Here is a 22,955-nt window from a genome sequence, read left to right as displayed (position 1 = left end):
AAAAAAAAAAAAAAAGGGTGCTTTGCTTGGTCCGGCCTGGGATGTGTACACCTGTGGGTTAGTGCCTGGCCAGAGGGGTTCAGAATCTCAGCTCTTCTCCTGGGGTTGGGGGTTGGGGCTTACGGAGCAGCTGTCCACACCGCCCTGCGGGAAGCCTGCACACAGCATACGGCTGCTGATCTGCACTGGGTAGAAGCGGCGGCATGTCTGTTCACTGAGGAGGCGCACTGCCGCCTTCTGTAGCTGTCGTGCCATGGAGCCTGCAGGTGAGACCAGCCATTGGGGGCTGTGCCCCTGTCCTATGCCTGAGGACCCTGGCCTGAAGGTCTGTCTCACTGCCCCTCCTGTGGCCCTGAGCGTACCTACCTCCTTCCCGCACAGAGCCCCAGCCAGTGATGACACAGCGTGCTCCATCCGGAGGCCGTGGCACGGGCTCAGGTAGGCAAATGGGCCGTATCAGATGACTACGGTGCACAGGCCCGGCCAGCTCGAGCAGTGCCACATCATAGTCCAGCGTGTAGAGGTTGTAGAACGGGTGCTTGTATATGCGCGTCACACGCTCCAGCTGCCCTTCAGCAATGCTTAGGAATGGTGTGCCCAGGAAGGCTGCCCACTGCTTGGGGTCCCCATAGCTGTGGGAGGTGGAGGAAGACAGGTGTCAGCAGGATCCACAGGGCTCCTGCCTGCTGAGGCTTCCCTGGCCCCTGACTGTGGGACCTTGGGCAGAGATCTTGACTCTCAGCTTTGTGCTGTTCATTTGGAAATGGGCTAAGAGTTACCCCTTTCTCGCAGTAGGGAAGGTGAGAAAGGTGGCACCTGGAATGTGCCCAGCCACAGGGCAATGAGATAACACCACAGGCTGTATTTATTTACACTTAGTATCAGTGCTCTACAAAGGGAGGCTCTTGTGGCTATGTGGGTCCTGCTCCCTCCTGCCTACACCCTCTGACTCTGAGCCCGACCAGGCTTTGGGGTGTGCACCCAGAGCAAGGTGTCTGCAGGTCCTCTGGCCTGGTCCAGCCTCCTGAGTGCCCGCCCTATCAGGCTGTGGGGAGAGGGCTGGAGCCAAATCCTAGCAGGGAGGGCTGGAGAAGGAAGTGACTTCATGTACCCTGAGGGTGGGCCCAAGGAACTCGGAGAAGCTTCAGCCCAGGATTAGACCCTCCCCAGCCCCAGGCAGTGTGGGGAGGGATGTCTGAAGAAGGGGCGACATGGGGCAGTGGGAGCTGGTAGCTGCAGAGGGCATTCCTGTAAAGGAGGGGAAGTACAATGAATTTTCAGGGAACATTTCAAATCTAGGTCAACTACAGACGTGGGATAGGGGCATCTGGGGGACTCACATGTCGAAGCAATGTGCTGCTGACAGCAGCCACCTCTCTGCTACCAGCACGGCCCCGCAACGGTGCTCCCGGCGCCGCAGCCACAGGCTCACTTGCCATGGCCATTCCCCGAGGCTTGCAGCACTGCCACCCACGATCCTGGTCAGTGCCATGGCTGGCGCTAGGCCACAGTCTGTGGGGACCCAGGCAGGTGGGTAAGTTGGCCGGGGGCACTTCACAGAACCCACCAAGCATCACACTGTGCATCCCTGCATGGAAACCCAGAGGATGGATGGGGGAACCTGCCCCTGAAAACTGCATAAAAGGACATTGGGCCTGGGTCTTGGTCCTGCAAATAAGCCCTCTCTGAGATTTCTGCAATTCATTGTTTCCTGTGACCTCAGCCTTGGGGCTGTACCTCCTCCCCTGCTGGTGACAAGGCCACCATCCCTTCCTACACCACTACCCCTGGGCATCTCTCAGTCCTCGGGAGCTGAGTCTGGCCCATTGCAGAGCCTCTGGACATAGGTGCCTTCCCTGGCCCTCTTTATCTAGATCTTTTTTGGTTTTTGAGACAGTCTCACTCCTGGTCTTGCCTAGAGTGCCACTGTGTCAGCCTAGCTTACAGCAACCTCCCCTCAAGTGATCCTCCTGCCTCAGCCTCCCAAGTAGCTAGGACTACAGGCACATGCCACCATACCTGGCTAATTTTTCTATTTTTAGTAGAGATGAGGTCTTGAACTCTTGTGCTCAAGTGATCCTCCTGCCTTTGCCTTGCAAAGTGCTAAGATTACAGGTGAGGCACTGAACCTGGCCTGATCTTTTTTTTTTTTTCTTTTTTCCTATTTTAGAGACAGAGTCTTGCTCTGTCATCTAACATAGTTCACTGCAGCCTCGACATCCTGAGTTCAAATGATCCTCCTGCCTCGGCTTCCCAAAGTGCTGGGGTCACAGGCATGAGTCTCCCCACACCTTGCCTAGATCCTTCCCTGTTACTACTTCTAGGCCAGTGGTTCTCAACCTTTTAATCCCAAGATGTATTTTCATTGTTACAAAGGGGTTGTGACCCACAGGTTGAGAACCCCTAAAGTGGGTCACCCCCCAAGTGATGCCAGGCACAAAGCACTTCTTAGAACACAGTTGGAGAAAGATTAGTAGTTTCCAGAGGTGCTTCAGGGCCCACTTGTACCCCCCACGGAGGGGGCTCTGGTAACTCTAGAGGGGCATTTTCCTCCTCGAGAGTTTGGGAGATGCCCTCCTGCCCAGGACCTCAGCTACAGAGGCTTCAAGGAAAAGAAGGGGTTCAGTGTCTCCATGCAGAAGAAGAGGGGTAGGTCCCAGAGGCTGCTGCTACATTCCCACCAGCCCTGGCACCCCTGGACAGACAGGAGCCTCCTAGCACCATCTGACCCTCAAGTCCCTGCCTATATTTCAGGGGCCTTCACTGTCTGTTTTGGGCCCCAAGTTTAGAGGTCCCAGGGCATAGCTGATGAAAAGTAAACATCAACTCAGCCTGGGAAAGTAAGCATGGTGTCATGTAACTCAGTATGGGAGGCCAGACCTGGTGAGCCAGATACAGAGTTAAACAGGAAACACTCTCCCAGGACACCACCTTCTCTGTGCTATCACTGATTTCTACCTTGCTAAGAAGCCAGACTGTCAGAAACTTTACTGTTAGAAGTCATATATCAGTTTGAAATGTCACTCTGGCCTGGAAGGTGGCAGGCACCAGAATCTGCCTGTTTCCCTGCTGGCTACAGAGCTTCCTATAAGAGGTTTCTGGACTGGTGCTCCACAGCTTCCTATGCGTGTGTAGCTGACTGCAAGCCAAGGAGTGAGGCTTCAGGAGAAGCCAGCCCTGAGGGTACCTTGATCCCAGCCAGACTTTGTACCTCCAGGATTGTGACAAAATAAACACCTTTTGTTTAAGCCACCTGGTCTATTGTGTTTGGCACAGGTAGCCTGAGCAGACTAACTTGAGACCCCTGCAACACTCACATGGTCCTCCATTTTTCACAATACCTGGTAGCTGAGAGTGCATGGTGGTCTCAGGGGCATCTGCCAGTGGCGAGTATTCCCTAGCAGTGGTGCTCATGGTGGATACAGTCACGTTGGCAGGTTGGCTGGTGGCTCTGGAGGTGGGTCTACTGGTGGTGACGAATGGGACTGTGAAGCCAGCCATTGTGCTGGAGGGATGGCTGGAGGGGACTGGTGCCCTTGTGGTCAAGGGGGGAGACACAGGGAAGGGACGGGAGGACATAGTCTCCAGGATCCAGCCCTTCAGCCTGGTGATCCGCACGTACACACCAGGTTTCTTGGCCTGTGCACAGCCGATCCCCCAGCTCACGATCCCTGCCAGGTAGAACACGCCAGGGGTCTCCTCACAGGCCAGAGGGCCCCCAGAATCACCCTGGAAAAGGACAAAGTACTGGTTGATTATCTGGATGCCTTTTCCACAGGGCAGTGCCGGGCCCTCCCGAGTTCCCACTAGTGGGTGAGACCGGACAGGGGAGCAGAATATAGCTCAGGGACTTGGGAGACCTGGCTTCACACCCATGCCTGGATGTGTGACCTCGAGCGAGTCACTTCTCTCTGAGCCTCCGCCGTTCTCGCTTTTGTTTTGGAGGTGTAAAACAGTGCAGAAAACTCTAAAGAAAAAAATAACAGTCATGGATAGTCCCATGACCTGGAATTAATGACTGCTTATTAGCTGCCAGTCATTGGGCTAATATTTCAAGAGAATTATACCATAACATATTACTTTTTTTAAATTCTAGAATGTTACAAATGAAGACATTGGCTATGTAGTAGATTGTGTTTTCTAAAGATGGCTACAACAGTATCTCAGATACTCTGAAGAAATGAGACCTTGACACTCCCATTGAATGTGGGGGTGTTTGTGTCCTTCCTTGTGCCTGCCTTCACCAACAGAGTTTGGGGACAGAGGTTCAAGGTAACTTCCAAAGTTAGGTCATAAAAATGCCCTATGTTTCCCCCTTACTTTAAAGGGCTGCTACTTTCTTTCTTTTCTTTTTCTTTTTTTCTTTCTTTCTTTCTTTCTTTTTCTTTTTTCTTTTTTTTTTTTTGGAGACAGTGTCTCAAGCTGTCACCCTGGATAGAGTGCCATAGCATCATAGCTCACAGCAACCTCCAACTCTTAGGGTCAAGCCATCCTCTTACCTAAGCTTTTGAGGTGTGAGCCACCTTGCCTGGCCAGGGCTGCTACTTCTTAGAAATCAGCTGCCATAGTGTAAGGAAGCCCAAACTAGCCCAGGTGGACCCCTGGAAAGGCCATGTATAGCAAGTAGCTGAGATTCTCCAAAAGCCAGCACCAGGCATGCCAGTGAGATGCCTCCCTGCCCACTGGTCTTTAATTTACTTTTTGCCTTTGAATGTTCTCAGCTGTGGCCTCAGACATTATGTGGCATGGACAAGTCAGCCCCACTGTGCCCTGCCTGAATTCCTATCCCATGAAATCTGTGATCTGAATAAAATGGTGGTTTACTCACCGCTAAGCATTGAGATGTTTTCTGACAGCAGTAGGGAACTGATTCAGCCCTATCTCTGATCCCAATTCCTCACCTTCCCTGGAGTAAACAGTTTAGGGATTTGGTGTGTTTTCTTCTAGGCCTTTTCCCCCACTATGTCTTTACATTTCTATTTTTAGAAAATACAATATATAATGTTACCTTAAATTTATATAATTGTGTCACATGTAACATTTTGTAACTTTATTCATTCAACATTGTTTCAGGATAACAAGCTAACTATTGTCTTGGCACCTGTAGTACAGTGATTACAGCGCCAGCCACATACAGCGAAGTTGGCGAGTTCGAACCCAGTCTGGGCCAGCTTAAATAACAATGACAAGTGCAATAAAAAAAATAGTTGGGCACTGTAGTGGGCATCTGTAGTCCCAGATAGTTGAAAGGCTGAGGCAAGAGAATTGCTTAAGCCCAAGAATATGAGCCGTGATGCCACGGCACTCTATCAAGGATGACATAGTGGAACTCTGTCTCAAAAAAAAGAAAAGAAAGAAAAAAAAAAGCTAACTATTATGAATCGGCCATTTATGTATACTATAAACAAATAGAATAATAGCTATTTGTATTTATTTTTATTTTAGATACAGAATAAATATACTTAAAATGTAGGAAAAAAAGAATCTGCAAGGCACCATTCCAACAGCAGTCTTAGAAGATAAGTATTGCTGTAGTTTCTACTTTACATAAGAGGATCAGTGGCCCAGAGAGGTTGAGTAACTTGCCTGAGTTTACACAGTCAGGATTTGAACCCAGGAATCTGGTTCCAGAAATAGAGCTGGTTAGTTAAATTCCCATTGTATTTTCTTTTTCTTTTTTCTTTGTTTTTAGAGATAGGTTTCTGCTGTGTTACTCAGGCTTGTCACCAACGCTTGGCCTCAAGTGATCCTCTTGCCTCAGCCTCCAAAAGTGCTGGGATTACAAGCATGAGCCACTGCACCTGGCCAACTTTTCATTTAATATATAGTGTACATCTTTTAAAATCCGTATGTGTGTATTTTGTGTAGCTCTACTACATACTTTTTTTTTTTTTAGAGACAGAGTCTCAAGCCGTTACCCTGGGTAGAGTGTCGTGGCATCATAGCTCACAGCAACCTCCAACTCGGGCTCAAGCAATCCTCTTGCCTCAGGTTTTCTACTTTTAGTATAGATGGGGTTTTGCTTTTGCTCAGGCTGGTCTCGAACCGATGATTTCAAGCAATCCACCTGCCTCAGCCTCCCAGAGTGCTAGCATTACAGGCATGAGCCACCGTGCCCAGCCCTACTGCATACTTTTTAACTCCTATCTCATCTGTTTAGACATAGGATTCCTTCCAGCTGTCTTCCAATGATGGGCATTTCCTTTCTCAAATTCTGCTGCTCTGAAAATTCATTTACTTCTGTCTTTGCATATGGGTTGAGTACTCCAGAAATCTAAACCCATATGTAGGCTTGCCAGGGGAAAGGATGTTTTATTTCACCTAAAACCACCCAATTTCCTCCTTCGAATATTTACCTGGCAGGAGTCTACTCTGCCTTCCAGAAACCCGGCACAGATCATCCGGTCTGTGAGGGAGAAGTTGTAGAGCACACTGCACGTCTTCTGGTCAATGATCCCCACAGATGCCTTCTGCAGAAGGTCAGGCTTAGTAGCTGCCAGGAAAGGAGAGTCCAAAAGGGCACTTACAGAGCGATCATCACCAGACTATGTTCCATTTAGCTCTGCTAATGACCCTGACAATGAAGACTGTCCCTGTCCTGCAAATGAAGACATGGAGGCTTACAGAGTTGTAGGAAAGCCACAAGGGCAAGGAGTCCAACCCATGGAGTCTCACAGATTTGCATATAAAGCCACAGGGGCAAGGAGCCCAACCCCAGCTTCCCAACTCGGAGCTGTCCCCATGGGGCTGCTGCCCAGCATCTAGGTGCCCTATAGGAAGGCCATTCTGAGGTTTTGAAGGAAATGTTAACTCTTGGGGTGTGGAGGAGTCTCTGGACAGCAGAGCATGAAGGTCAGCAAACATTTTCTATAAAGAGCCACAGAGTACATATTTTCAGGTTTCTGGCCCTGATGGTCTCTATCGTGACTGTTGACTCTGCTGTTGTAGCAGGAAGGCAGCCACAATCAGTAAATGAATAAATGAGTGTGGCTTGTATCAATAAAACTTTATTTATATACACAGGCCACATTGCACCCCCTGGTATAAGGGAGAGATGAGTGGTTTGCAGAACCAAAGACAACCAGATCTGCAGCAGAGATTCCCAGCCCAGCTAAGAGCCCTGGAGGATGAGGCCACTCCTCCCCTAGGTGGGACTCACCATTTCCTTCTTGTGTGTTACCCCACCCTGAGATCATGCACTTGCGGCCCACAGGGAACTTCTGAATGGCCAGGGGCAAGCAGAGCGGCTGGATGTACTTGTTGAAGACCACAGGGCTGGCCAGCTCCAGAACAGCCAGGTCGAAGTCCAGGGTGCCGGGGTTGTACAGTGGATGCAGCACCACCCTCTGCAGCCCAACCTTCACTGGGCTGCCACCCAGGCCCAGGAGGGACGCTGTGCCCAGGTGAGCCTGCACCAGCTCTGCCTTGGTGCTGTGAGACAGGGGCCCTCAGACATGCCACCTGCCATCCCAGGGGCCACCCCTCAGACCTGGGTTCCAGGGAGGGGCTGCAGGGCTGCTCCTAAGAAGGATCCCACTGGGGGACTGTGGGCAAGTCAGAAAACCTGTGTGGCTTCATTATCTATATCTATGACAAAGATCCCTCCAGCTTTGTGAATCTTAAAGACAGATGCAGCCCAGGTATCAGGTGCCTCCTCCTTCATTGGCCCAGGTGCCAGCTCTCAGGGACCCTGCTTCTCCTTGGCTGCCCCAGCATGGGCGTGACTGACAGAGCAGGAGGAGGGAAGGCGGGTCAGCCCTCTTGGGGGAGGCAGGCCTTACTGGTTGAAGCAGTGGGCAGCAGACAGCAGCCAGCGGTCTCCCACCACAGTGGCTCCACAGAAGTGCCGGGAACTCTCCTTCAGGCTGACCTGCCAGGGCACCTCCCCAGAAGCAGCTCCAAACCCACCCACTATCCGAGTGGGCTTCTCCATCGCGGGTCTGGCCCCGCAGTCTGTGAAGCGACAAGTGGGAAGGGTCTGGGCATTGTGGTTTGCTCAGTACTCAAGCGTCCTGGACCCCAGAAGTGGTCTGAGAATGAGGGAATGAGTCTCCAGCCCGGCCCAGGTATGCAGAAAATCTGCCTCAATTTACACCCTGGTGCAGAGCTTTGAGAAGGGGCTTCTGGACACACAATACTGTACATCTTGTTTTGTTTGTTTTGAGACAGTCTCACTTAGTCACCCTTGATGGAGTGCAAAGGCGTCTTAGCTCACAGCAACCTCAAACTCTTGGGTTCAAGTGATCCTCTTTCCTCTTGCCTCAGCCTCCCAAGCAACTGGGACTACAAGTACTAGCCACAATGCCCAGCTATTTTTAGAGAAGGGTCTCGCTCTGGCTCAGGCTGGTCTTGAACCCGTGAGCTCAGGCTATCCACCTGCCTCAGCCTCCCAAGTGCTAGGATTACAGGTGTGAGCCTCCACACCTGGCTCCTCCCCCCCTTTTTTTGGTACAGAGTCTCACTTTGTTGCTCTCGGTAGAGTGCCATGGCATTGTAGCTTACAGCAACCTCAAACTTTTGGGCTGACATGATTCTCTTGTCTCAGCCTCGAAAGTAGCTGGGACTGCCAGCACCCACAACAATGCCTAGCTATTTTTTTAGAGACAGAGTCTTGCTCAGGCTGGTTTTGAACTCCTAAGCTCAAGCAATCCACCTGCCTTGGCCACCCAGAATGCTAGGATTACAGGCATGAGCCACCATGCCCTGCCAATACTATACATCTTAACTTTGTGTTTCCTGCAGACTCAGGTCTACTCTGCAGTCCAGACCTGATGTTGACCCCTTCACAGGAGGCTCTGCTTGGCTTTAATCCAATGGAAACCATGCTTCATTTCAGTTTTACCTTTGCCCCACCCTGTCCCCAAATCCAATAGCCCAACTCTTTCTTCTCTGTGAGCCACACCATAGGTACTTCACAGAACATCATTGAGAAAGTGAAAAGAAGCTCAATGGGCTTGAAGGCTCACACCTGAAATCTCAGCACTTTGGGAGGCTGAGGCAGGTGGATCATCCAAGTGCAGGAGTTCAAGACCAGCCTGGGCAACATAGCAAGACCCCGCTAAATTAAAAAATTAGCTGGATGTGGTGGCATGCACCTGGAGTCGCAGCTACTCAAGAGCCTGAAGCAAGGCAGGAGGCACCTGTGGCTCAATGAGCAGGGCACCAGCCCCATATACCCAGGGTGGAGAGTTTGAACCCGGCCAAACTGCAACAAAAAAATAGCTGGGCGTTGTGGTGGGCACCTTTAGTCCCAGCTACTCAGGAGGCTGAGGCAAGAGAATCCCCTAAGCCCAAGAGCTGGAGGTTGCTGTGAGCCGTGATGCCACAGCACTCTACTGAGGGTGACAAAGTGAGATTCTGTCCCTAAAAAAAAAAAAAAAATAGAAAAAGAACTGATGCAGGAGGAATCGCTTAAGCCCAGGAGTTGGAGGGTACAATAAGCTATGATGACACTACTGCACTTCAGGCTGGGTGACAGAGTGTGACCCTGTCTCACAAAAAAAAAAAAAAAAAAAAATTAAAAAATATAAACCTGAAAGATGACTAATCTGTGACCTTCCTCTAGACCTGTGCTCTTGGAAGACATTGCTAATCAATCATCAGTCTCTTACTACTGTTTTGGAAAACCAGAACCAATCAATTTGGCCCTGTATGGGGTTGTGGAGGGGGGCACCTACTCTTACCTGTCTGCCTGGAAAATACCTTGTGGCTTAGGAGCAGTGACTGGATCTAAAGGCACAGTGCTAGGGGCCGGTGTGGGTTTGGTGGGGTTCTCCGGGCTGGTGGGCCCACTGGGGGTGACAGGGGCAAGTGCCACTGTGGGGGCCAGGGGCAGCCTTGTCATGGTGGTCGCCTCCAGAATCCAGTCCCGCAGCTGGGTGACTCGGGCATAGACCCCCGGACGCCGGGCTTCTGCACAGCCAATTCCCCAGCTCACGATGCCAGCCAGAAAGAACCTGCCAGAGGGCTCCTCACAGACCAGGGGGCCTCCTGAGTCACCCTAGGGAGCAAAAGCACAGCCTTAGGATGGACTGGGGCTCTGCAGCAGCAGCCAGTACAAAAGCCAACAAGAGCTACAAAGCCAAAAAAGGAGCCCCAGATGGGGACTGCTGAGATCTCTCTCCACATGAGTTTGCAGTGCAAAGGCAAGCTGATAATTTGCACAAGAACCTCAGTTTCTCCCTTTTTTGAGGGCAAAAGAAAACCTGAGACAGTTGGACTATAGGATCTGTAAAGCTCTCTTTCAGGTTGATGACTAGCAGTCTAAAACCTGACCCAAATGAACAATATTCCCTTCTCTCCCTAGCCCATTTGATAATGTCACCACTTGCTTAGGCTGACAACAGTACAGCTGCCTTGCTGGAGCCTCTAAACACCTCACTGGTAACTGTAGCATTTCTCCCAAAGTGTTTGATATGCCCTTTCATCCTGTATTCTCACTGTCCTTTGCCTCTCTTGATTTTCAGCTCACCTTGGCTCTTACACTCTTTCTTTTTTTTGAGACAGAGTCTCACTCTGTCACTCTTGGTAGGGTGCAGTGGCGTCATAGCTCTTGGGTTCAAGCAATTCTCTTGCCTCAAGTAGCTGAGACTACAGGAGTCTATCACAAAGCCCAGCTAAGGATTACAGGCATGAGCCACTACACCCAGTCTACTACTCTTACATTCTTTTTTTTTCTTTTTCTAAGACAGAGTCTTACTATGTTGCCCTCAGTAGAGTACTGCGGCTTCACAGCTCACAGCAACCTCAAACTCTTGGACTTAACCGATTCTATTGCCTCAGCCTCCCAAGTAGCTGAGACTACAGGCGCCCACCACAATGCCCAGGTATTTTTTTGTTGCAGTTGTCATTGTTTAGCTGGCCTGGGCTGGGTTTGAACTTGCCAGCCTGGGTGTATGTGGCTGGCGCCCTACCCACTGAGCTACAGGTGCCATACCCTCCTCTTACATTCTTAAACACAAGCTCCTTCTTATTATTTCCCAACATTTTCTCCACATTTTGGTTTTAGTATGGCAACCTGAGCCAATGTAATAATGTCTCCTTGCCTTTTCCTCACACACCTGGCCTTGGAAATGAGAGCAAAGATTTAAATGAAAAATAAGGGACTCAAGAGAAAGGCTGAAAGTTAAGCAGGGAAGATCTTAGTGATGGACCAAAACCATAAAGACTCATGAGAGGCCAAAAGAAGGAAGTGGCAGCCCAGCTTGTATATTGATGCCCAAGCGAGAAGAGAAAGCTTTCTTGAGAGGACTGCTGCTGGCTGGTATAGAAAAAGGAATTTGGACAACAGCAAAGGGTCAGTGAGAGGTCTTTGATCCCTGGAAAAGAAACATCCAATCCTGGAACACAAACTGCCAATATCCCCAACCCAGAGAAAGTGGACAGTAAACATGAGATCACATCAGGAATCAAGCAACACTTGAGGGACACCAATATCCATGTGATAAAGATACTCAGTAAAAATGGAATAAATGGGCTTGATGCCTGTGGCTCAAGTGGTTAAGGCGCCAGCCACATATACCTAAGGTGGTGGGTTCAAATCCAGCCTGGGCCCACCAAACAACAATGATGGCTGCAACCAAAAAATAGCCAGGTGTTGTGGCGGGTGCCTGTGGTCCCAGCTACTTGGAAGGTGGAGGCAAGAGACTCACTTGAGCCCAGGAGTTGGAGGTTACTGTGAGCTGTGATGCCACGGCACTCTACCCAGGGTGACAGCTTGAGGCTCTGTCTCCAAAACAAAAAAATAATAATAATGGAATAAATGTGTTTGCCTGAAATATAGTTAACCACAAGTATAGAGTCTGGAATGACCACCACATGATTAAATTGTGGTCCTCCGAGAAAAAAGAAGTGGTATCCACACAACAAGAACAGGAAAACAAGAACAAAGAGCAGTGAGCCTTCTTTTTCTTTGAGACAGAGTCTCACTTTGTCACCCTTGGTAGAGTGCTGTGGTGTCATAGTTCATAGCAACCCCAAACTCTTGGGCCCAAGCAATTCTCTTGCCTCAGCCTCCCAAGTAGCTGGGACTACTGGCACTTGCCACAATGCCTGGCTATTTTTTTTTTAGAGATGGGGTCTTGCTCTAGCTCAGGCAGGTCTTGAACTTGTGAGCTCAGGTGATCCACCCACCTCGGCTGCCCAAGTGCTGGATTACAGGTGTGAGCCACCTCCTCCATCTCAAGTCTTTTTTTTTTTTTTCAAGAGATGGAGTCTCACTTTGTTGCCCTCAGTAGATTGCTGTGGCGTCACAGCTCACAGCAACCTCTGGCTTTTGGGCTTGGGCGATTCTCTTGCCTCAGCCTCCCACGTAGCTGGGACTACAGGCACCCACCACAATGCCTGGCTATTTTTTATTGTTGTTGCAATTTTGGCCGGGGCCGGGTTTGAACCTGCCACCCTCAGTGTATGGGGCCAGCACCCTACTCACTGAGCATAGGCACCGCCCAGCAGCTCAAGATTTCTTGAAAACAAAAATTATAACTGTTGATATAAAATCCAACCAGGAGAGCTGAATAGCGGAGTAGATATCACTAAAGACTTAGAAGATGTCAGAGGGGAAAAAAGAGGTCTTATCCTCAATAGTGACAAAAAGCTATAAAGGACCTAGGAATAAGCCCAACAATTTCTCTTTCTTTGTCTGTTTACAGTCTCTGAAGACTATGTTTTGAAATGTGGTTCCAGACATTTGAGGGCACACTGGGTTTGGGGTTTCTCCGCTCTGTGTTGGTTTTCTTTACAGCTCTCTAAAACCAAGATTGTTTTTTAGGTGGAAAGAAAGGGGCATGTTCATCTCAAATTCATGTCAGGACCACTGCTATCCTCTGAATCAGTGCTACCTACTCTATGATGAAGTCACTCACTCTCCTGCCTGTCACTGGAGCCAAGTTCTAGAGGCACGAGTTGGCCATGTTACATAGTCATGGTCGTGCCCTGAAAAGGAGGAGAAGAGAGTAGGCACAGTGGCTCATGCCTGTAATCCTAGCATTCTGGGAGGCCTAGGTGGGTGGATTGCTTGAGCTCAGGAGTTCAAGACCAGCCTGAACAAGAGAGACACTGCCTATACTAAAAATAGAAAAATTAGGCTCGGTGCCCATAGCACAGTGGTTATGGGGCACGAGCCACATGCACCATGGATGGCAGGTTTGAACCCAGCCCAGACCAGCTAAACAATAATGACAACTGCAACAAAAAAATAGCTGGGCATTGTGGTGAGAGCCTGTAGTCTCAACTACTTGGGAGGCTGAGGCAAAAGAATCACTTAAGCCTAAGATTTTGAGATTACTGTCATCTATGATGCCATGGCACTATACTGAGGGCAACATAGTGAGACTCTGTCTCAAAAAAAAAAAAAAATAGAAAAACTAGCCAGGTGTTGTGGTGGGAGCTTGTAGTCCCAGCTACTCAGGAGGCTGAGGCAAGAGGATCACTTGAGCCCAAGAGTTGGAAGTCATTGTGAGCTATAATGATGCCATCTCACTCTATCCAGGGTGACAGAGTGAGACTCTGTCTCAAAAAAAGGGGAGGGCTTGGAGCCTGTGGCTCAAGTGGCTAAGGCGCCAGCCACATACACCTAAGGTGGCGAGTTCAAATCAAGCCTGGGCCTGCCAAACAATAATGATGGCTGCAACCAAAAAATAGCCAGCCGTTGTAGTGGGCGCCTATGGTCCCAGCTACTTGGGAGGCTGAGGCGGGAGGCTGAGGCAGGAGACTCGCTTGAGCCCAGGAGTTGGAGGTTGCTGTGAGCTGTGATGCCGGAGCACTCTACCCAGGGGGACAGCTTGAGGCTCTGTCTCAAAAAAAAAGGGGGAGTGAGGAAGCAGAAGACTTCAAGTAGTGCATCAGTTTCCTATCACTGCTATAAAACACCACAAATTAATGGCTTAAAACAACATAAATTTATTTTGCAACAGTTCTGGAGAGCAGAAGTCTAAAATCAAGGTGTGGCAGGGCATGGCCCTCCTGAGGAGGGCAAGGGAAGGACCCATCTCCCACCTTTTCCAGAGTCTAGAAACTGCCCACATCCCTTGGCTTGGAGCCCCTTCCTACACCTTCAGAGCCAGTAGCACAGTATCTTTCAATCTCCTTCTGCTTCTGACCCTCCTGCCTCTTCATATGAGAACCCTGTGGGGACACTGGACCCCCTGTATCATCCTCTGTGACTTTTCTGTCTTAAAATCAGCTGTTTTGAAACTTTAATTCCACCTGCAACCTTAATTCCCCTCTGCTATGCAATCTGATGTAGTCAAAGGCTCCAAGGATGAGGTCATGGACATCTTCAGGGGGTTGTTAATCTGTCTACCATAACTAGGCAAGATGGACTCAAAGAAGCACCTCAGGAGTCTGGGGGAATCGGCAACACTGTCTTTGAAAATCAGGGTCACTTCAAAAGGACACCTCCTTTCTCCTGCTGCAACTAGTCGAAGTTGCCTCTGTTGGGTGTCTAGAACCTTCCCAAGACGAGCCAACTGCTTACTCATGGCTGACTGACTGCTCAGGGCTAAGAGACTATAGACCAACCAGCCATTTCCCCCAACAGATGGGGAAACTGTGGCCCAGACATTGGGTTCCTTGGTGGCATGCTATACTAGGCCAGCTGCTGGGGACAGTGTCCCTGCCCTTACACAGGTCCTGGATTAGAGAGGGAATTATGCAGTAACTCCATCTTAGGCTGCCTTTGTGGCACCTGAGGCCTATTGAGACAGAACAAGGAGCCCCATCACAGAGCAGCACTCATTTGGAGCTTTTGTAAAACCATCAAGGCACCACCCGGTGCTCAGTCTCAACTGCTTTAAAATTCCCCCAGGACAGGGGTCCAAACATCTGTACATCCCTCAGCATCTGAACATTCTCATGTCCATTTGTGCATTTTTCTAGGGAGAGAGGCCATGGGGGGAGGGATGGGGAAAAAACCCAGGAGTCATCCCCAGCCAGTCTTGGGCACCATGGGCTCACCTGGCAGGAATCCACCTTCCCATCCAGGTAGCCAGCACACAACATCCTGTCTGTGAGCGAGTGGCCGTACAGGCTGGCACATAGGGCCTGGTCCAGCAGCTCCACAGTGGCTTTCTGCAGCACCTCTGGCTTGACCACTGCCCCAATAGGGAGAGAAGAGCAGAATGAGAGTGCCATAGCCCTGGCAGCCACCCTGAGCCAGGAGGCAAAAGAGTGCATCCTCTCTGAGCCTCAGTTTCCCCAGCTGCAAGCCTGGTTGCTAGTAGTACCTGTCTGAGAAACCGGCAAAAGGTAAATATCCCATAGATGCTTCTGATAACATCTCAGGGGTCCCAGATGCTTCCACGCAGGGGCTCAGGCCCCAAACTCCAAGACAGCCTCGAGTCTTCTCTCCATCCTCCTACTTCCCTCTCTGAGTCATTCTTCTTGGCTCAAATATATCTAATACCTGCCCCTGTCTCTCCTGCCAGTTCCTGCCTGGGTCATCCCAGTCATTTCTTTCCCACTTCTGTGAATACTCTGGTGCAGCCCTGCCAGATCCCTTCCTAACCAAGTAGTTGAATTAGATCTTGTCAACTCCAGCCTCCCCAGACCTGCCCCAGGGCTTTTGCACTTCTGTCCCCACAGAATCTGCCCTGCTTCCTCCTTTGTCTCCTCTCCTTGTGGACCCCTGTCCCTGCCTGAGAAAACCCCTCACTGGGTTCCTCCCCCTCTGATGCTTTCTTGTGGATCATCTTATGCAATGCAGTAGCCACCAGCCACATGTGACTATTCATATGTAGATGGAAATGTATTAAAATGAAATACACATTAAAACTAAGTTTCTCTAGGTTGGGCACAGTGGCTTAGACCTGTAATCCTAGCACTCTGGGAGGCTAAAGTGGTTGGATAGCCTGAACTATGAGATCAGCCTGAGCTACAGCAAGATCCTATCTTTAAAAATAGCCAGGTGTTGTAGCAAGCATCTATAGTCACAGCTACTAGAGAGGCTGAGGCAGGGAGGATTGCTTGAGCCCAAGAGTTCGAGGTTGCTGTGAGTTATGATGCCACGGCACTACTGAGGATAACAAAGTGAGACTCTGTCTCAAAAAAAAAATTGTACCCCATGATTGCATTAATGTACACAGCTATCATTTAATAAATAAATAAATGAAGAAACAATAACTCAGTTTCTTTAACTGGCCACATCCCAAATGCATAGTAGCCAGCTGGGGCCAGTGTTTCCACTGTGGATTTCTGACCATTTTACTTTCTACTCACCCCCTGGAATAATGGGGGTGGCCCAGAGGAGCTCGAGTGGTTGTTGATCAACTATAATCATCATCAACTTTCTTTCCTCACTAGATCCTGCTGGAAAATATATTTCATTCTTGCAAGGTGGAAACATTTTCCAGGCAGGCACAGACCTGAGAAAACCCTGAAGCAAAGCCCGATGGGATCTGCTAGGGAGGTCGGCCCTGCCAGAGTCGCAGACCCTGACAAAGAGTCATTTCCAGGCATCATCTGTGAAAACCTATACATTGGCTGAGATGGTCTGTGCCTTGTGGCTACTGTATTGGATAGTGGAGCCCTAGAATATCCTTGACCAGGGCTCCCCGGTAGCAATCCCTATGATAGTGGGAATGTTTTATTCCGTGTTGTCCACTCTTTCTAGAATGCACCAGGCCCTCACTGCCTCCCTGAGCTCACCCTTGCTGCCCTCACTGCAAACGCCCTCCCCACAAATGCCCTCCCCACCCCTTCACACATTGTACATTTACTTGCCAGCCTCACCTTCCAAGAACCCTGTCCTACAGCTATTCCCCCAACTCATTTTTCTTACAGCATCCTGTGGATTTCCTTCCTAGAGTTAGAACCATCAAAGCACAGTCGATTCCCATTATTCACAGCAGTTCTGTTCCATAAACTCGCTGCGAACACTGAGTGAGTGAGTCCTGAGCCTCTGCTCCTAGGGGAAGCACAGGGGTAGGTTTCTTCCAGCCTGTGGTCACGTTTTTATCAACTGATCATATAGAACCTTGCTTTATGTGTGTTTCTATTTAAAGATGCTTCATTGGGCCAGGTGGAGTGACTCACACCTATAATTCACAGCATTTTAGGAGGCTAAGACAGGAGGATCACTTGAGGCCAGGAGTTTGAAACCAGCCTGGGCAATATAGCAAGATGCCATCTCTACAAAAAAATTAAAAATTAGCCAGGCACAGTGGCTCACAGCTATAATCCTAGTACTTTGGGAGGCTGAGGTAGGTAAATTGCTCAGGAGTTCAAGATCAGCCTGAACAAGAGCAAGACCCTCTCTCTACTAAAAATAGAAAAACTAGGTGAGGGGCTCTTCTACAAATGGAACTTTGCCCTGGAAGTGAGAACAATGTAACCTAAATATTGTACCCTCATATTAATTTGAATAAAATTAAAAAAAAAACAAAAATAAATAAAAATAGAAAAACTAACCAGGTGTGGTGGTGGGTGCCTGCCTATAGTCCCAGCTACTTGGGAGGCTGAGGCAAGAGGATCTCTTGAGCCCAAGAATTTGAGATTGCTGTGAGCTATGATGCCACTGCACTCTACCCAGAGTGACAAAGTGAGACTCTATCTAAAAAAAATTTAACCAGCCATGGTGGCACATGCCTGTAGTCCCAGCTACTCAGGAGGATGAGGTGGGGAGGAAGGCTTGACTCTTAGGAGTCAAGTAAGCTGTGACTGCACCACTGCACTTCAGCATGGGCAATAGAGTGAGACTCGGGCTCTAAAAATTTTAAAAGGCACCTTATTCAGGGGTGGTGCCTGTGGCTCAGTGGGTTGGGCACCAGCCCCATGTACCAAGGGTGGTGGGTTCGAACCCGGCTTCGGCTGAACTGCAACAACAAAAAAAGGGCCGGGTGTTGTGGCCGGTGCCTATGATCCCAGCTGCTCAGGAGGCTAAGGAAAGAGAATTGCCTGGGCCCAAGAACTGGAGGTTGCTGTGAGCTGTGGTGCCATGGCACTCTACCAAGAACGACAAAATAAGACTCTGTCTCTAAAAAAAAAAAAGGTACCTTATTCAATATATAGAGGATGTCAAAAAAAAAAGTATATCCATTTTGAGAAAGGAAAAACCTATATTAAAATTATAATAATAGGCCAGTGAGGTGGCTCACACCTGTAATCCTAGCACTCTGGGAGGCCAAGGCAGGAGGATTGCTTGAGGTCACTGGTTGGAGATCGGCCTGAGCTAGACCAAGACCCCATCTCTACTAAAAATAGAAAAACTGAGGCAAGAAGATCACTTGAGCCCAAGAGTTGGAGGTTGCTGTGAGCTATGATGGCACAGCACTCTATCCAGGGCATTAGCCTAAGACTCTGTCTCAAAATAAATAAATAAATAAGATTGTAATAATATATACAAATAACAAAAGATAAATAATACAAGTCATATTGAGCACCTCTTGTAATTGTAGAAATCAAATGTGACTTGAGTATGACAAATTTAGTACAGTTTTTTCCTTTCTTAAAATGTGTAAGCATTTTTGGCACCTTCTGTATATACGGTTGATTTATTAACATAAGGCACTATCACTCATGCCTGAGTGATGCTTCCCTGACACATGGATTTTCTCATCAGGGCTCAGTATGGCCTCTTTGCACTGAGGACTGCTACACGGCACTTCACTTCACTTCACGGTCCACACTCCGTGGACATTCTAAATAATGACAGGCCAACAAAAAAGAACAAAAACGCAAAATAAAGTGGCTCTCAGAAGACCTCAGACAACTATTCACAGAATGAGTTAAAATAAGAAGGTGTAACGTGGCCTCGTCTGAGTTCGGCTGGGACTGTGCCCATCGGGCAACTCAAATTTTCCACTGTTTTGTGTGTGTGCATGGAAAACCACAAAAGTCCTACGTGTGTCAATGCTGGGTTACAAATAAATCTCAGCAAGTAGTCAAAATCAAGAACACAGAATCAGAGACTAATGAGGATCGACTGTGTCTTGCTTGCCATCTTCTTTGCCCACTGCCTGCCTGGGGTGGGGAAGATGCTTACAGAAGTCCTCCTTGAGGTAGCCCCAGCCCGAGATCAGACACTTCTTGCTGGGTAGGAAGATGTGCGAGGCCGCCGGGAGGCACACGGGCTGGATGTACCTGCCCAAGGGCAGTGGGCGGCTCAGCTCCAGTACCGCCACGTCGAAGTCAGCCGTGTCTGAGTTGTAAAGAGGGTGCTTGATGATCCGCGCCACCCGGGCCCTCACAGCGCTGGCCTCAGAGCCGCTGAGGTAAGTTGTGCCCACATAGGCCACCCACTCCGTTGGGTCTTGAAATCTGCAGGGGCAAACCCCAGTTCAGAGGCCACCAGGCAGCACACTCACCTTGGGCAAAAAAATTTAAGGGGGTGCTAAAAATCTCAGCTGTCATGATAAAAGAATATTGCGATGTAGTATTTTGAAAAATCCAAAATGAATGCCAGAAATACCCACAGTGAACAAAATATCAACTATTAATAGTCATCAGAGAAACTGCAAATCAAAGCCACCATGAAATACTGCTTTACCCCCATTAGGGTAGCTGTCCTCAAAAGAATAGAAAATAATGAGTATCAGTAGGATGTGGAGGAATTGGAACCCCTGTGCATTGCTGGTGAGGATGTAAAATGGTGCAGACATTGTGGAAAATACTCTTGGTGTCTCCTAGAAAAATTAAAGACAAAATTACCATGTAAAGCAGCAATTCCAATCCTGGATATCTACCCAAAGGAACTTGGGTAGATACTTGCACCGATATTGGCATAGAAGATTTGAACAGATTTTTGTACACCCATGTTCACAGCATCACTCTGCACAACAGTCAAAATGTGGAAGCAACCCAAATGTTCATAGGTCATGGATAAACACAATGCGGTGTTCCATCCAAACGGTGGAACATGATTCAGCCTTAAAAAGGAAGGAGATTCTTGGATTTGGTTTTGGTTTTATTTTGAGACAGAGTCTCATTCTGTCACCCTGGGTAGAGTGCTGTGGCTTCACAGCAACCTCAAAACTCCTGTGTTCAAGCGATTCATTTGCCTCAGCCTCCCAAGTAGCTGGGACTATAGGCGCCTGCCTCAATGTCTCTGTTTTTTAGAGATGGGGTCTTGCTTTTGATCAGGCTAGTCTTGAACTTGTGGGCTCAAGCAATCTATGGGGCTTGGCCTCTCAGAGTGCTAGGATTGTAGTTTTGAGCCACTGCACCTGGCCCTGGTTTTTCTATTTTTAGTAGAGACGGGGTCTCACTCTTGCTGAGTCAGGTCTTGAACTCATGAGCTCAAGCAGTCCACCCACCTTGGCCTCCCAGAGTGCTGAGATTACAGGAGTGAGCCACTGCACCCAGCCCAGAGGGAAGGAGATTTTGATACAGGCTCCAACATGAATGAACCTCGGATGTTATGCTCAGTGAAATAAGCCAGTTGCAAAAGGACAAATCCTGTGTGACTCCACTCATACGAAGTCCCAAGAGCCATTGGATTCAAAGACAAAAAGTAGGCTTGGCTCCTGTGGCTCAAGCGGCTAAGGCACCAGCCACATACACCTGAGCTGGCGGATGTGAATCCAGCCTGGGCCTCTGGGCCCTCCAAACAACAATGACGGCTGCAACCAAAAAATAGCTGAGTATTGTGGCAGGCACCTGTAATCCCAGCTACTTGAGAAGCAGAGGCAGGAGAATCGCTTGAGCCCAGGAGTTGGAGGTTGCTGTGAGCTGTGATGCCATGGCACACTCTACCCAGGGCAACAGCTTGAGGCTCTGTCTCAAAAAAAAAAAAAGACAAAAAGTAGAATGGTAGGTGCCAGGGGCTGAGGAGGGGATGGAAGTTAGTGTTTCACTGGGACAGAGTTTCAGTCCGGGAGATGAGAAAGTTCTGGAGATGGAGGGTAGTGATAGCTGTGTTGTGAACATGCTTACTGTTGCTGAACTATAATGGTTAAATGGTAAATTATATATATATATATATATATATCTTACCACAATTAAAAACATAAATTAGGCTTGGCACCCGTAGCACAGTGGTGGTTACTGTGTCAGCCACATACACCAAGAGTGGCAGGTTCAAACCCAGCCTGGGCCAGCAACAATGACAACTGCAACAAAAAAATAGCCAGGGGTTGTGGTGGGTGTCTGTAGTCCCAGCCACGTGGGAGGCTGAGGCAAGAGAATTACTTAAGCCCCAGAGTTTGAGGTTGCTGTGAGCTGTGACGCCATAGCACTCCACCCAGGGTGACATAGTGAGACTCTGTCTTAAAAAAAATAATAAAATAAAAAATAGGGCAGCGCCTGTGGCTCAAGGAGTAGGGTGCCAGCCCCATATGCTGGAGGTGGTGGGTTCCAGCCCAGCCCCAGCCAAAAACTGCAAAAAAATAATAATAATAAATTAAGTAAAACAATAATGCGTTCAGATTCAGCAAGAAAGCAGAAAGCACAGGAGAGAAAGAGAAAGAAAATTAAAAAGAGGACCAGGTTTGGTGGTTCATGCTGTTAATCCTAGCACTCTGGAAAGCCAAGGCAGGTGGATCACTTGAGCCTAATTAGGAGGTCAAGACCAGCCTGAGCAGGAGTGTCTCTGCTAAAAAAGGAAAAAGAAAAAAATAGTCAAGAAAAAAAAAAGAAAGAAAGAAATAGCTGGGCGTCATGGTAAGTGCCTATCCCAGCTACTCAGGAGGCTAAGGAAAGGACCTCATGAGCCCTAGAGTTTAAGGTTGCTATAATCTTAACAACATAATGGCACTCTACCTAGGGCAACAGAGTGAGACTCTGTCTCAAAAAAAAAAAAAAAAAAAACCAAAGTTTCAAGGGAAATGCTTTAAGGAATCTCAGAAGCCATGTGGCCTCCAGAGCAGGAGGGAGATGGGGGAAAGACAGAAGTATACGGTTTGGATCTGAGCCCAAGGAACGCGGGGTTACAGGCCATGGGTGGGGACTTACTCATTGAAGCAGTGGGCGGCAGACACCAGCCATTGGGCACTGATGATGGTGGCCCCACAGAAGTGCTCCTTATTTTCTCGAAGGCTGACTTGCCAAGGGAACTCCCCTGGGGATGCCTCCACACCGCCCACAATCCTGCCAGCTGTCTTCCAGGCAGGCTGCAAACCACAGTCTGTAAGATAGAAGGTTACCAGCCAGGACCCCAAGAAGGCAGGACCTCAGGCCAATCTCTCCAGAACATCTACTCCAAATCTCTCATCTATGGCCCCCAATTCAAAGAGATGCTTTGGTGTCCCCCCTCCCCACCACCACACATACTCCTTTGGGGTCTCCCCATTCCTCCTTCTTCAGCATTTCCATATGGCCTATCCTGGCAGACAGGTCAAATGCCCAAAGTCGCATGCACCAATTAGTGGCTGAGAAAGGTCGCTATCCAGGGACCTTTTCTCTGCCCCAGTGCAAAAGCCATGCAGCCTTCCCTCTGCCACATTGCACATTGTCATACTGCTGACAGGTACAGGGTAGGAACTTCACAAACACTTCTGAATTGAATGTGAACTGTACTGACTCATAAACCAGAGTTGAGTCCTTGCTTTCTTTCATTTCTATCTGCTTGGTGGACAATTTCTTCCTCTTCCTCCCTTCACTGAACCTTCCTTCTGACCTCTCAACTTCCACTGACATTGCCGTGCAGTATGGGTTAACTCAGCAGGCCTGCACTGTCCAAACCCTACACCTCTCAAAGAAAGGTCTGGTCCTTGATCAACTTCGTGAGAGGAGGTATCTTTTTATTTTTTCTGAGACGGAGTCTCACTATGTCGCCCTCAGTAGAGTGCTGTGGCATGACAGCTCACAGCAACCTCAAACTCTTGGGCTTAAGGGATTCTCTTGCCTCAGCCTCCCAAGTAGCTGGGACTACAGGCACCCACCTCAACACTTGGCTATTTTTTGAGACAGAGCCTCAAGCTGTCCCGCTGGGTAGAGTGCCATGGCATTACAGCTCACAGCAACCTCCAACTCCTGGGCTCAAGCGAGTCTCCTGCCTCCGCCTCCCAAGTAGCTGGGACCAC

General features: G+C 48.9%; 1 protein-coding gene across 1 annotated transcript in view; it reads right to left on the bottom strand.

The window, feature by feature from the left end:
- Positions 1 to 22,955, bottom strand: part of TMPRSS9 (transmembrane protease, serine 9) — a 40,892-nt gene that overhangs the window by 1,232 nt on the left and 16,705 nt on the right. Inside the window, exons 6-16 of the mRNA XM_003788717.2 lie at positions 21,886 to 22,057; positions 18,980 to 19,254; positions 14,956 to 15,092; positions 9,703 to 10,000; positions 7,782 to 7,953; positions 7,160 to 7,431; positions 6,357 to 6,493; positions 3,342 to 3,729; positions 1,341 to 1,512; positions 367 to 632; positions 124 to 260 (exon numbers count right to left, since the gene is read on the bottom strand). Coding sequence (XP_003788765.1) covers positions 124 to 260; positions 367 to 632; positions 1,341 to 1,512; positions 3,342 to 3,729; positions 6,357 to 6,493; positions 7,160 to 7,431; positions 7,782 to 7,953; positions 9,703 to 10,000; positions 14,956 to 15,092; positions 18,980 to 19,254; positions 21,886 to 22,057 — 2,426 coding nt within the window. The remainder of the gene's footprint in view (positions 1 to 123; positions 261 to 366; positions 633 to 1,340; positions 1,513 to 3,341; positions 3,730 to 6,356; positions 6,494 to 7,159; positions 7,432 to 7,781; positions 7,954 to 9,702; positions 10,001 to 14,955; positions 15,093 to 18,979; positions 19,255 to 21,885; positions 22,058 to 22,955) is intronic.

Source organism: Otolemur garnettii, unplaced genomic scaffold, assembly GCF_000181295.1.
Source record: "Otolemur garnettii isolate 467f Iridium unplaced genomic scaffold, OtoGar3 scaffold00029, whole genome shotgun sequence".
Lineage (NCBI taxonomy): Eukaryota > Metazoa > Chordata > Mammalia > Primates > Galagidae > Otolemur > Otolemur garnettii.
Note: the sequence above shows the minus strand (reverse complement) of the source record. Positions and strands in the feature narration are given on the sequence as shown.